The sequence below is a fragment of the Cricetulus griseus genome, chromosome 8, assembly GCF_003668045.3.
Source record: "Cricetulus griseus strain 17A/GY chromosome 8, alternate assembly CriGri-PICRH-1.0, whole genome shotgun sequence".
In the NCBI taxonomy this organism is placed as follows: Eukaryota; Metazoa; Chordata; class Mammalia; order Rodentia; family Cricetidae; genus Cricetulus; species Cricetulus griseus.
In genome coordinates this window covers 26,351,966-26,367,083 of record NC_048601.1, presented here as the reverse complement: position 1 = coordinate 26,367,083, position 15,118 = coordinate 26,351,966, and the positions used below count along the sequence as shown (strand labels likewise).

The following is a 15,118-nucleotide window of genomic DNA, read 5'->3' as shown; positions in this document are numbered from 1 at the left end:
ATGGTACAACAAAGTCACTGATGATCAGATAGATTAATTTCCCCCAAAATTCTATAAATATTAAATGCCAGAACTAAGTATGAGCATGCCCTTTGGCTGTAGGGGTTCCAGTATGTACAGTTGCTACACTTCCAAGCCATTCTTTCTACATTGGTATCATTAAAACTGGTCATCATTATTGGTATTTAAGTTACTTCAAGCATGAATCTTACACAGGTACTGAATGTATTTCATTTCTGAAAATGATTTAAATCTATTAAAGAAATTAAATTAAGACAAATGTAAACAAAATTGCTATAACCCCACAAAGTTACATTCATTCTTTTCTTTCTCCTGACATTTCCCTGGAAGATTTATACTTTATAACCCAGAGAGAATGACAGTTTCAAGTCTCATTTGTTGCCTTATCAGGTTTCAGATGTAAAAGATTACAGCTCACATTTTCCCTCTGAATCCCATAGGGCTTGCACACACCCACATCTGTCACAGAACCTTTCAGGTTCAGGTCACAGGTTGAAATGATTTTTTTAATTTACTTAAATTTAATTCAAAGTTGTTCCTTCTGACTTCTACATTATTAAATAAATCACACAAATTAGCAGAACTGTACTATGAGCAGCAAGTACTTGGTAGGTAACTACTATTTATAGGTTAAAAATGTGAGGAAAGAGTCCCCCCCAAGGCTTTATGTGGGTGAGAAAGTAAGCACCTTCATTTATGTTTTTTGTCAGTACCTCAGAATCCCAAGGCGATTCTTCCTCTTCATCTTCTCCTAATCCTAACGCAGACATCATTTCTGTAAAATGTAGTTATACACACACACTAATGAGAATGTTTACCACTGAATTTTAAACACATGTATGTTTATCTACATTTACAAAATTACAGTAAAGATAATAGCAAAAAAGGAATTTCACTGGGTTGAAGCAGTTTCAGAAAGAACTGGAAGCAACAAAACAGAGCAAGAGAAAAAATACTTAGGAGAAACAGACACTATATCTGATTTAGAGCTTCAGCTTTTTGTAACAGTATAGATCATGGAAAGTGTTTAAGTATTCACTAACTCACCACTTTTATTACTTCTGTGCCAACCGCCAGCACAGGTTAAGTTGTCACCATTTGGCTGCTCTTGTGAAGCCCTTTCAACAGCATCAGCACCGTTTTCTTGTGAAACGTTTTCAACAGCATCAGCACCATTTTCTTCTCTTCCAGTTGCAGGCTCAGTTGCTCCTTCCTATGGGAAAGCATCGACTTCAGTATTTCAGTGCAATTTACAGGGGTTATTTACTGTTTAGTGAAAATGGCTAACAGTAGATCACAGTAGGACAGAAGTCAGTGCCTGCAGTCTGAGAAGTACCACACGGAGTATAGAGGACCCAAAAGGCAGACCTGAAGAGTGTGTTTTTTTTTTTTTAATTTTTTTCTTTTTTTTTTAATATTTTATTTATAACATATACAACATTCTGCTTCCATATATATCTGCACACCAGAAGAAGGCACCAGATCTCATTACAGATGGTTGTGAGCCACCATGTGGTTGCTGGAAATTGAACTCAGGACCTCAGGAAGAGCAGTCGGTGCTCTTAACCTCTGAACCATCTCTCCAGCCCCCTGAAGAGTGCTTTAAGAGTAATATATTGGTTGGGCGGTGGTGGCAAGGCAGAGGCAGGCGGATCTCTGTTCAAGACCAGCCTGGTCTACAGAGCTAGTTTCAGGACAGCCTCCAAAGCCACAGAGAAACCCTGTCTTCAAAACAAAACAAAAGAGTAATATATTGGGTGGGAAGATGGCTCAGCAGTTAAGAGCACTTGCGGTGTTTCAGAGGACACAGCTGCAATTCTCAGCACCCACACCATAGGTCAGCATCATATGCAGGCCCAGTTCCAGCGCATCTGATGCCTCTGGCATACATGCATACATACATGCAGCAAAATACTCATATAAATAAACCTTAAAATAATAAAAAGAGTATGATCCCATAGTTATATGAAAAGAGAAAAGAAACCCATCTAATCAAAAGGGATTCCTGAGCTTTCAAGATAAAAGAATTTACATACCATTGGGTCAGGTGACTGACATGACAGAGAAGAGGTCTGGACTCTGGCTGATGTTCCAGGACCGATTTCAACTGCATCTTCAATTTCACTATTGGAATTACTATTGTCAAACAGGATCCTATTTTCTAGGTTCTCAAAGCCACATTTTGTTTCTATTACCAAAAAAAAAAAAAAAAAAAAGAAAAGAAAAGAAAAAAAATATGAGAAAATATTTGTTTGAATCAATGAATAGCGCAAGAAAACACCACTTTCAAATGACTTACGGTTTTTCTTGGACTGCTGAGCAGCTGCCCACAGCTCTGTTAAGTTAATTTTGGGGACATTCTAAAAAAAAAAAACCAAAACAAAACAAAAATAACTTCTAAAATAACATATAATAAAAATAAAACAATTATAATATTCACTCTTACTATCTGATCTAATACAAAGTTGGGGAGGAGAGGGTTTATTTGGCTTACACTTCCATATTGCTGTTCATCATCAAAGGAAGTCAGGACAGGAACTCAAACAGGCCAGGAGCCTAGAGGCAGGAGCTGATGCTGAAGTCATGTATGGATGCTGCTTACTGGCTTGCTCAGCCTGCTTTCTTATAGAACCCAGGACCAGGAGCCCAGGGATGGCACCACGAACAATAGGTTGAGCCCTCCCCCATCAATCACTAATTAAGAAAATATGTCATAGCCTGATCTTATGGAGGCATTTTCCCAATTGAGGTTTTCTCCTTTCAGATAACTCTAGCTGACATAACTATCTAGCCCAACACTGAAGCCTAAGATTTGTAAAGAAATGTGAGAGCCTTGATTCACAGTACATCCCTAATAATGACTTGTAGTTACATTTTGTAGATATTACTATAATGAAAAGTTTAATTCTACACTATAAAATAGTGCTTTATTAGTTAATCGTGGCTATCTACCATCATCTGAGAGATATAACATCATTACCAGATAAAGAATACATTGTAAAGAACAATATTCCATAATGTCCTCCTTGGAGAAAGATTTGCTAATCAAAATTCTATGGGTAATATATAGCTTCAAAAATATGTTATTTAATCCAATATGGGGTGGCTCTCAAAATAAGCTTAAGATATTTTAAAAATCTCATTCATAATCAAAATCCACAGTTTCAGGGCAGTAGACATACACTGGTGTCTTCTTCCTTTTAATGATACTTCTCTAATCTGTTCTTGGCTTTTTTGTTTGTTTATTTACATAACATTTCCTCAGTGTAGCTCACATGAGTTTACATCTAAACATCAAAAGGGACTATAAAGGTAAGCATGTTTTAAGAATTTCAATAGACTTTATGTTTTTAATATATGACATTTCTTCAACACAATGCACCTGAGTTTATATTAAAGGGAATATAAAGGTAAGCCATATTTCTAGAAATTCAATAGACATTATTTGTGGCAGAACATCTACCAGGGTAATGAAGTAGGAAAATCCTTTCGACATAACTGTAATAAACAGATTTAAATTAGTATATTTTTATAATTTCTGGTATTATGGTAATTTATATGCACACTAAGGGTAGTAATAGAGAAAGCTTACCTAAAAACTATATCATACAGCAGGGCAATGGTGGCTCATGACTTTAATACCAGCCCTCGGGAAGCAGAGACAGGAAGATCTCTGTGAGTTCAAGGCCAACCTGGTCTACAGAGTGAATTCCAGGACAGCCAGGGAAACACAGAGAAACCGTGTCTCGGAAAACAAATAAAAACTGTATCATACTAAGAGGTGTCCAAGAAAAAAACGAAACAGAAACTGCATGCTGTATGTTTACAGTTTTGAAATTAAAGGCACCATGAAAACTCCATGATTTACTATACTAACTGGGCCCATCAGAGATTAATTTGAGTATATAATAAAACTCATATTCATATAATTTACAAGTGCTAATAAGGTACATTTATTGAAGTAATTTTTGATTCAATCTCATTTTTCTGTATTGTAGGAAGTTTTCCTTGATGAAATTTTCCAGTCACTGTGGATTTTCCAGCCTCTACCTCCCCAAGGAATCAGTCTTTGATATTCATTGAAATAAAAAAATAGTAGTTAGTCACTGTTCTGTGAAATGGTTTTCTCTGATCAATACTCCGCATAGAACATTGACAGACCACCACTAAATTCAAGAGCAAACACTCAACACAACAAAGCTATTGTTTTCACAAAACTGCATTTTACCTTGCTATCAAAATTGTATTCATCCTCATCCGACGTTGGCCAGGAGTCAGCAGGATCAGGTGTGTTAGAAGACCTTAGGAAAATATCCAACAAAAAATCTAAGCCGAGTTCTTAAAAGAAATCTAGGAATAAATCAGTGACCTCATCAATATCTAATGTCACTTTTGTCTCCAGAACTGAAGAGAATCTGATAACCTACAGCATGGGACAAACCCTGTCTACCCTGCTCAAACACTCAGCAACAGACTAAGGAATGACAGCCTTGTACTCAGCCTGGAAACCACCTAATAAGGACCCCTCAAGCCAGGTCTGATGGCACATGACTACAATCACAAAGTGGTTCAGACTGTCGTGAGATGAAGGCCAGTCTGGTTTACATGGAATGTTGCAGGCTAGGGAGGGTATGTAGTCAAACCTAGGACCCTATAGCTTCCAGGTACCATAAAACAGTATAGGGGAACCCATGAAATATTTAGTAACCGAAACTGTGTGGTGATATTTTGTTTATGGTCTAACAAACAAAGCTTGCCTGAAGATCAGAGTACAAAGCTAGATACACTAGTTAGCCATAGAGGCCAGACAGTGATGGCACACACCTTTAATCCCAGCACCTGGGAGACAGAGGCAGATGGATCTCTGTTATTTCAAGGTCGGCCTGGGCTATACAAAATTGATCCAGTCTAAAAGAGAAACAGAGTTCAATTAAAGGTGATTCCAGCATTTGGAGTGACATGCCCTTAATCAGAGCAGTAAGGAAATGGAGACAGGAGACAGGAGTGGTATAGCTGGGCAAAGAGGAATATAAGGCTGGAGGAGATAGGAGGGAGATGTAGTCTAAGCAATCTGAGGACAGGATTGCCCCTTTGGTCTGAGTATTAGTAGAGGTAAGAACTCTATGGTGGCTGGCCACTTTGCTTCTCTGATCTTCAGCATTAGCCCCAATATCTGACTCTGAGTTTTTATTATTAAAAACAATTAGAAATTGTGCTACAAACATCTCTGTCTCTCTCACACAGGGAAATCTGTAGTTTGAAAAATCAATTTAAAACATCCTTTGGGACTGAGGATTTATGGAGTGCTTGTCTAGCATGCACAGAGCCCTGGATTCATGTGATTCATGCCTATAATTCCAGTACTCGGGAGTTGCAGGCAGCAAGATCAGAAGTTGAAAGACATCCTCGACTACAAAAAAAGTTTGAGGCCAACCTGGACTATATGAGACTCATTTCAAATAAATAAAATATTTTTAAAGTCCTATAAATAGACCCAAATGTAATTAATACAATTTAGTCTGCATACTATTCTTTCTTCCAGTCTAACAGCTCCTCTCCAGGGCTTGCCCAATTTGGAATGTCTGTGGTCACACAGCCATAGCTGGGTAAGATGTGTCCTAAAATCTTTGATGATTGAAAACAAAGCACAGCTTGCCACTGCAACTGTCAACTCTAGGAATATAACTGCTTCCAAGGAAGACTTAGATCAAAGCTAACATTAACTGAATTTGACTTTCTAAATTGTCCTGTCCTAAATCTTATCCCAGTGCTGCCACAGGCCCTTATCAATCTATAGAGAGGGGCAGCAGACTGGATTTGGGGGTTGAAGAGATGGCTCAGCAGTTAAGAGCACTGGATGCTCCTCCAAGGAACCCAAGTTTGGTTTCCAGCACCCACACCAGCAGCTCACAACCACCTGGAACTCCAGTTCCAGGGAATCTGATCCCCTCTTCTGGTCTCCATGGGCACCAAGCACACACATGGGGCACAGACCTACATGCAGGCAAAACACTCATAAACATAAAATAATAATTAAAAAATTAGCATAAATAAAAAACCTTCTTTAAAAAAGACAGTCAAATCATAGATAAGACACCAATTAACCATGGAATCATAGGCTAATTAACCTTTCTGAGTGACTGCCGCCTAATGAGTCAGAAGGAAAGCAGAAGGTGGGTAGGCGGGTTAACAGCAGATACTTCGAAGAGCTCTTGTAACTGCTGGAAGGAATAAATGTGAATCACAGTACACAACATAGCTGTCTAGCTCACAGAAGAACACTTAATAAATCTTTTTTTTTCCCTAAAGATTTTATTTATTTATTTATTTATTATGTATACAACATTCTGCTTCCATGTATATCTGCACACCAGAAGAGGGCATCAGATCTCATTACAGATGGTTGTGAGCCACCATGTGGTTGCTGGGAACCGAACTCAGGTGCTCTGGAAGAGCAGTGGGTGCTCTTAACCTCTGAGTCATCTCTCCAGCCCCCACTTAATAAATCTTAGTCTCTATTCCCTCCATTCTCTAATCAGCTAACATTTACTTTAACAATGTTATATATTCCTACCCACCTGGTTAAAGATTCATCTTCAGAACCATTATCCACTGTTAAAGAAAAACATAAAGTACATTTAAAATTAACAATAGAACAATGTAAAATAATGTTGTTATAATTATTAATGCTTTCTCTTTGGTACCACACCTAGAGGCTATCCTAGAATGAACACTAATAATGCTGATTAGGTAATTAATTCACTAAGATTCACCTGTCCCTCCTTCTTTATATTTATCAAACCCAAGAAAGAATAGGATGTATAAAAATCTGATACCTAAAGTACAATGGCCACAGTCCTAATTGAACATTATCAGAGCATATCAGTAGATGGCACAATTAGCAGATTCCATATCATAGCAGGATTCTTCTGTACTAACAGCACTGGGAACAATTACAGGAGTACACTTATTTTGTTATGATACAATATGGCTTTCCCAGGTTTTCAGTCAATACTTAGTTGGGGATTAAAAAGAAAACAAAAAAAACCTGCCATAAGTAGGCACAATCTAGGAGTGCTGTGCAATTTCTAGTAAGTATCTGATCTTTTAAAATTTTTTTTATTTAAAAATAATCTTATTTTACATACCAATCCCAGTTCCCTCTCCCTCCTGTCCTCCAACTCTCCCCCCCACCATCTCCCTATTTTCGGAGAGGGTAAGGCCTCCCATGGGGGAATCATCAAAGTCTATCACATCATTTGGGGCAGGACCAAGGCCTTACCCCCTGTATCTGGGCTGAGAAAGTAACCCTCGATAGGGAATGGGCTCCAAAAACCAGTTCATGCACAAGGGATAAATACTGGTTACACTGCCAGCGGCCCCATGCTACCCAAGCACCACAACTGACACCCACGTTCAGGGGGCTTAGCTGGGTTTTATGCAGGTTCCCCAGCTGTCAGTCTGGAGTCTGTGGGCTCCTGCTTTATCAGGTCAGCTGTTTCTGTGGGTTTCCCCGGCATGGTCTTGACCCCTTTGCTCATCACTCCTCCTTCTCTGAAACTGATCTTTTCTTTAATGTATAAAAATAAGACTATTAACTCAAGCTTTCAGAATGAGACAACAGTTGGCTTTCCTTGGTAAAAGAAAAAAATCTCTCTCGTTCCATGCAAAGTATGAATTAAACAAACTAATCAGTGTCTTGGCATTTCCCATGATGCTACTCATGATAAGTCTGAGGTTTGTTGAGTGGTGGAGCACCTGTACTACAAACAGAACAGAACAAAATGGGCCTGGCAGTATGGTGGAAGCAAGGACACCTTAAAAGACTATATTCAATTACCTTGGTACTGAATCTAATGTTTCAAACACTGGAAAACACACTCACTGTATCATTCCAACTACATGACTACTCAGGAAAAAGCAAAATTCTTAAGACAGTAAAAAGAGCACTGGCTGCCAGGGGTGGGGGTCTGGGAAACAGAAATAGGTGGAGTCCAGGGAATATTTAGAACAATGGAATTATTCTAATTACGATATTCCAAAGGTAGCTACAAGTCATACACTGGCCTAAAGCCATAGAATGTACCAGACTGCAAGTGAAGCCTCATGTAAGGTCACATGTTGGAGTAACAATGATGTAACAATGTAGGGGTAACAGTTTTAGCAGGGAGAGGGTAAGACAATGTGAGAAGTTATGTATGCTTGGGAGTCACAGGGTGTATGGAAAATTCTGTTCCTTACTGTTAATTTTGCTGAGAACCTAAAACTTACCTAAAAACAAAGGTTACACACACAGAGAAACAAGAAAAAGAAAAAAATTACTTATTGTTTGAAATATGTATTTAGTAAGCCTACTATGAAAGTTCAAAGGAACAATACTGGTATCTTCTCCTGAACAGAAGACTCTGAAAACACACACAACAATTTTAATTCTATACCTAGGGAAGAAATTGATAAAAATTAGTGAAAAAATGTGCCTACTTTAGTTGCAATACTTTATTAGTAACTCCAACAACTATAATGGCATTCTCTTAATAAGTGTAACCTATTTGCTGTACTATCCATTATTATGCTAAGTGTATCCTTCTGTAACGTGGACAGAGGAAACAGAAAGCATAATAACTGAAAATCATTTTCCTAATGGATTTCAGGGGTCAAAATTAAATGCTTTTTTTTTTCAGGAATACTGTTTTAGTTGGCAAATTTCTTTTAACTAATTTCTTAAATAATCCTCATTTCCAGACTGAAAATAAGGAAAAAAGTACGAATATCACTTACATAATGATTTTTGTTTTATATTGTTCTTCTGTGACCAAAACTTTCCTAACTTTACATGTTTACCCAGGGAAGGCCCACAAAGAGTGATTTTTCATGAGGAATCTTACCTGGATTGCTATTTTCAGAACTTTTTAGTCTCCTCCCATCATATTCAAATATTTGTCTGTTGCTATGTTAAAAAATGACAAACATTACCAATTTAATTCTCATAAGCAAAATGATTACTAACTATATTAATTAAACTCACAACAGTATTACAAACAAAAATCAGAGATAATATCAGAATCACATCCCACATGAGTCAAGCATACAAGCTCTCCAAGCTTTTGAGTGTCCTAAAGAAAGAGAAACAGGAAAATGGTGAAGAACTGCAGGCAGCCGATTAAATTAGCATGGCTGGGCAGGATGGAAGGTGCCCTCGCACAGCCCCAGCCCTGCAGGTGATGGCTTTACTCTTAGGCAACTTGTTTCCCTTAGGCTGAATGCTTTCTTTCAAAAATCATGGATTTTAGTACTCTCGGTTACTAAATTCCTCTGAAGATCCATAGAGAAAATATAAATGCATGCTAAGCTATTTTGGAGTTCCAAGCAGAATCCAAATGAGTGTATATTTGTTTACAGATTCTAACACTGCTACAGTTAGTTACAAAATACTGAGGTTTACCTTGATTATTGGTGCTTCAATTCTTTGTGGCTATTTGACCCTAACTAGCTACAGTAATTTGAACTAAATGTATTGGCAAACATCTCATTAAATTAGGTAACTGCCTCCTATGCTATGACTGAACTAATCAATGACACCAAGGGCAGAAAACATAAAGATTAAGACTTGGCTTGGGCACTATTGCTTGTCTATCTATTCCAGCTCTGAAACCAGTAGTTTTCTCTTTAAACAATGCTTAATTTCTACGTTTACCTCTGACTGGCGTGGAAGACAAATTGCTCTGTTATACGTGGTTGGTCATGATGAGGACCTACATCTTGCAGGAGTGTAATCTTCCTTGACTTAGAGATGTCTGCTGAAAAGCTTCCTTGTCAATCCAAATTTCAAATACTCTGAAAAGCTAAGGCAGATCCGGGGAGCTTGCTGGCCAGCCTGCGTAGCTCAAAATGTGAGTTTCTGGTTTACCACTCTTTACCCTACTCCTTTAAAACAGGCTCTTTCACCAAACCAGAAGTGCTTTTGGCTGACTAGCCAAAACCCTTTAGGCTAGGCAGGGTGGCCAAGAGGCCCCAGGATCTGCCTGCCTGTCTCTGCCCCCTCAATGCTAGGGTTATAGACACACACAGCCTCACCCGGCTATTTACACAGGAGCTGGGGATCCTAACTAAGACGCTGTGGCTTGCACAGCAAGCAACTCTCACCCACTGAGCCACTTCCTCCAGCCTAGTATAACCCAAAGGATATACTATCCTCCCTTTCATATGAGGAAGCCAGGAGTTAAGCTCAGCAATATGTGAATCTAAAACTGTTTCTTTCCCCATTATTATCCACTGAAGGAAAAGATTAGCCATTTCAGGCTATCCCTTTCCCTCTTCTCAAGCTAATTAAAAAATGTTAGACTATCAGAAGCAAAACAGGAAAAAAAATGAACAGTATGTAATGATGATTATACATGTGACAACCTAACATCAACACTCTTCACAAAAGTAATTTACGACAAAAAAAAAAAATGGGAAGAAAGAAAAATTTGCAACTTCTACTTAGGTTCAATTTCTACTTAAAAGGAATATATAAGTGGTACCATATATAAAATGGTACAAAATAATTAAGGATTCAATGTTGAGTCAGAAAGCAAACTAAAGGTTTATAGAACGAATGTAAAATTGGTATAGCTAATATAAGATCTTAGATCAGGCTACAAACCTCACTCGTTAAAAGGGAATATGAATCCAAGTATATGTTGTGTTGCCCAGTCTGAATAACTGCTTGTCTACCTAACTAATGTAGGTATTGATGTTTTTCAACATCTTAGTAATTAAGTTAATCTTAATTTATATTTCTGAGTAGTTGTTAACACATTATAAAACTAGTTTTTGCCTGTTTGTTTAGTGTGTGTGTGATGTGTGGTGTATGTGTACATGTGTATGGTGCATACATACTTGTGTGGTGTATGGTATATGCATATGTGTGAGGCACACGGTATATGTGTGTGTTATGTGTAGTGTATGCATATATGTGTGTGATATATGTGGTGTCTGTGTATGGTGTGTGCGCTCGTGTGTGTGGTGCATGGTATAGGAGTATGTGTGTGTGGTATATGGTGTATAGGTATGTGTGTGCTGTACGCGCTTGTGTGTGTGGTGTATGCATACATGTGTGTGTGTTGTGTGTATAAGTGTGTGTTATATGTATATGTGTGTGTGTGATATGTGGTGCATACACACAAGTGCAGAGGAGGACTTTAGGTGTATTCCTCTATCATACCCCGTGTGTACTGAGACAAGGCTTCTCAATAAATCTGAAATCCCCCAATCCATTGGCAAGCTTCTCTCCATACTCCATCATGTTGGTTCTAAGCATGCACAGCATGACTGGCTTTACATGAGTGTTAGAGAATTAAACACACAGCAAGCACTCTTGCCCACAGTCATTCCCCAGTCCCAGCTGTCTCCTGAAACAACAAACTACTATACCTTCCAAGCTGATCAACTGCATGAATACTTGCTTTTTTCTTTACTAAAAATTCTACAATATGCTGTTTCTTTTCCTTTACAGCAAGCAACAGAGGTGTGAGGTCATCCTGTAAGACATTAAAAGCAATCTGTAATTCACAAATTGCTGACTTGTCAACTGAACTGTACTTAGGAATTACAGGAGTGCAATCCAGCCAGTCCAGCATCGCTTGAAGGAACTTTTGTTTCAGTAGGTCTAAAAGAGCTACAAATTTTAAATGACCTATTGAATTAATGAACAAAATTACCATTTAATAAACCAAACAATGGTGTAGGAAGTCTCTAACTTTAATCAATCTTTATTGAAAATCCTTTTTGTGGCAAACATTAACACTGAAGGAGTACGTTTCAGGGAATGAGTTGGAAAGCTTTGTAAGAGTGTGGCGGTTCCCGCTAAGCCAGTGGTTCTCAACCTTGGGTCATGACCCCTTTGGGGTTGCATATCAGATATTTACATGATGATCCAGAACAGTAGCAAAAATATAGCTATGAAGTAGCAATGAAATAATCTTATGGGTGGGGTCACCACACATGTGGAACTGTCACAGCATTAGGAAGGTTGAGAACCTCTGCTCTGGATTATGCAAACATGAAGGAAACAGACAGACAGATGGATGACAAATAAATAAATAAATGAGCAAGCAAAAGCAATAAAAAGAAAGTAAGGCAAAGGTTTAACCAGTGAGTTTCTGATACTGATGTACAGGTTCTTTTTGTCACAATGAATGCAACTTTAAAGGGCAATTATATTCAAACTTAGACTCCACCAATGGGTAAAACACTGATTAGATGGAATCCTCATGACCATTTCTGAAAATATCCTCACAATCACAAAACACAGAAGTGGTGTCGTCCGTCGTCGTGTCGTCGTCGTCGTCCCCCCCCCCCCCCCCCCCCCCCCCCCCGCCGATCATGGTGACAACCACCATCACAATATGTCACTGATAAATGTACTTTCGGTGACAATATGTCACTGATAAATGTACTTTCGGTGATTAGGAAATAAAGTCATTATACCTTGTTTTTGGCTTCCGTATTGGCATTGTGTGCAAGCAGTCTGGCTGCTATGGATGTGTTCTCACTGCAGACAGCATAGTGGAGGGCGGTGTTGCCACTGCTGTCCATTACATTCGGATCGGCACCATGCTCCAACAGTATAGTTGCACATTCTTCCTCCTGGCACTGGACAGCCTGCCGTTATTGCATCAAGAAACAGATAATTAGTTTAGGAGTTCAACATAAGCACATTTTAGGTTTTACTTACTACTACATTTAAATGAAATTGATTTCTTTTTTTCCCTAAGTATTTAAATCAAATCCATTTCAGCTGGAACTGCTGGCGCTATGTACCTTAATGAGAGCTGTGCTGTTCTCGCCGTCACGGGCATCAATCTCACATTTTCTCTCTACTAAGAGAGTCACCACTTCTGGATGGCCATAAGCACAGGCAAGATGTAGCGCAGTTCTGTGAAAATGAGAGTGCCTTTTAGTAAATTACAGAGCATCATCTAAAAACGTATTTCCTGTAATGTAAACACTAGACAGTATGGAATGTCTCCTCTTTCCCAACAACTATTTTTCTTCTGGCATCTGAACATTCACGGACAACCTACTAGATTTGTGTGTGTGATACTGCAGTGAAGCCCTGAAACTTGTGTTAAGTAAACAATTACTGAGCTAGAGTCCTAGCCCAGAGCAGCCAATGTGCAAAGTAGCCTTTGGATTTAGCTTGACTTGGGTATCAATGCTCTTTAAGGTCCTGCTAGTTATTAGCCTCACTTAGCCTTTTTCTGCCTCAGTTTTCTCACCCATGAAATGGACAAAGGCATTTGCCACAAAAGCTCCATGACCTGAGTACACTCCATAAATCCCACGTAGATCAGGCTGGCCTCGAACTCACAGAGCTCCATCTGCCTCTGCCTCTCATGTGCTGGGATTAAAGGTGAGTGCCATGACCACCCAGAGACACAGTGGTTTTGTAGTCATTCTTAGTCTTATTTGTCTTGGTACTTTTCTCATTATTTTTTTTAATGTTTAAATTATAATCTATCAGGAATTTATTTTAGTGACATTAAAACTGTAGCTTGTTTCCTCCAAACAAGTTAACAAGCATTTTATTCATGAATGCCATGTTTCCCATTAATAGGGGTGTTACCAGAATCAATTTCTAAATTCTTACATATATTTGATTGGGTATTTCTGGGTTTTCTATTCTGCTTTAGTCACTGATGTGTCTCTTGGCTGCTAGTAAATGACTGATGTGTGAAAACTAATATTATACTTTTTTTTGATACTTTAGAAAAGCTTTTTCCAAGTGTCATCACAAAATCTAAGGCAACACTGAGAAACTCAGAATTGTTAAAATGGCGATATTCTTATTTGGTCTAGGTAAATTGGTAAGAATATGGAGTTCACATTCTGGGAATTATCCATAATTCTATTGGAGAACACGGAACTATTTTCCCACTTCAAAATGCAGCACAAAACATATTCACACAGGTGTATGTTGATATATTATTGGATATTACTGGAAGAACTTTAAACCTTGAACAGAAATAATTCTCCCGTTATATATTTTACAATTTTTAAATGTGTGCAAAACTTTCAATTGTTTCGTTAACTCACTTTACACAGCCAATAAAGGGAACTGTAAGGGGATCAGGAGCCAGCTAGAGTGTTTTCTGTTGCTGTCTCTGCTGCTCATACGGGGCGGGGCTCGAGACCCCACCAAGGCTTAGGCATCAATGTGCAAGGTGGAAGGAGCCAAGCTTCCTTAGTGAGTGCCATCCTCTGGCCCGGCCTTCCAACCCCTAAGCCAGACAAGGTGCATGCACACCAGCCACGTCCCGCCCCGCTAGCTCGCTGGCCCCATGTACACCTACCTGTCCTTCTTGTCTCTGTCGTTCACGCCACTTTTCCCAAGGATAAGGATGTGCTGTACTTTGGCTACATCACCGGCGCTTGCAGCCTTGTGGATCTTGCCCATATCCTTGTCGTGAATGTGGTACCTGGGCGTGAGGGAGCCACTAGCACCCTCACGCCCGAAGCCCACGCAGTTGCTCCGCGGGCGGGCAGAGGGGCCTAACGGCGACGGGCCCTTACTCCTGAAGCCAAAAATCTTCTTCATGGCCGGAGGGTACGCCCCCCACAAGGCACCTTGTCCCTGGCGTGGCGTCGGCTGCCTCCACAACGCAGCCCTAGCGCCTGCTGAAAAGCCAGCCTAGTTCCACAAGGTCCCAACGAGAAAGTCGCTGCATGGCTCCGCAGGATTTTAAAGCTCGATAATCGCCAAGCAAAGCTGCAAACTAGCAACCCGCGCCTTCTAGTCCCCGCGCATGCGCGCAAAGGCTCGGGGAGCAAACGGGGCCCAGCACGCATGCGCAGGGCCAGGCTCCGCCCTCTATGCTATTCGCGGATGTGAAGCGGCTGCCAAGCTGGTTCTCTAGCCTAGGGCTTTGGCGCGAGGTGGGAGGTCGCTTTCCAGAGGCGCAGGTCCACCCTCAGCTAGTGTGGGGCGCGGGCTAGCCTCGGCTTCCGGGGATCGCTGCAGGACTCCATCGGGGACGGAGCGCTCGCCGCGGTGGAGTCAGGACCCAGCATGTCGGGACCGCGGGCTTCTCGGCGCCTGCTTGGCTGTGGCCTT

General features: G+C 39.9%; 1 protein-coding gene across 5 annotated transcripts in view; it reads right to left on the bottom strand.

The window, feature by feature from the left end:
- Positions 1 to 14,816, bottom strand: part of Ankrd30a (ankyrin repeat domain 30A) — a 62,842-nt gene extending 48,026 nt beyond the window's left edge. For all 5 annotated transcript variants that reach the window (XM_027429256.2, XM_035448542.1, XM_027429258.2 and 2 more), the window contains exons 1-11: positions 14,358 to 14,816; positions 12,826 to 12,940; positions 12,493 to 12,666; positions 11,437 to 11,543; positions 8,907 to 8,968; positions 6,600 to 6,633; positions 4,250 to 4,322; positions 2,321 to 2,381; positions 2,058 to 2,209; positions 1,069 to 1,234; positions 735 to 796 (exon numbers count right to left, since the gene is read on the bottom strand). In XM_027429256.2, the coding sequence (XP_027285057.1) occupies positions 735 to 796; positions 1,069 to 1,234; positions 2,058 to 2,209; positions 2,321 to 2,381; positions 4,250 to 4,322; positions 6,600 to 6,633; positions 8,907 to 8,968; positions 11,437 to 11,543; positions 12,493 to 12,666; positions 12,826 to 12,940; positions 14,358 to 14,602 (1,251 nt within the window). In that variant the 5' untranslated portion in view covers positions 14,603 to 14,816. The remainder of the gene's footprint in view (positions 1 to 734; positions 797 to 1,068; positions 1,235 to 2,057; positions 2,210 to 2,320; positions 2,382 to 4,249; positions 4,323 to 6,599; positions 6,634 to 8,906; positions 8,969 to 11,436; positions 11,544 to 12,492; positions 12,667 to 12,825; positions 12,941 to 14,357) is intronic.
- Between the last annotated feature and the right edge of the window lie 302 nt (positions 14,817 to 15,118).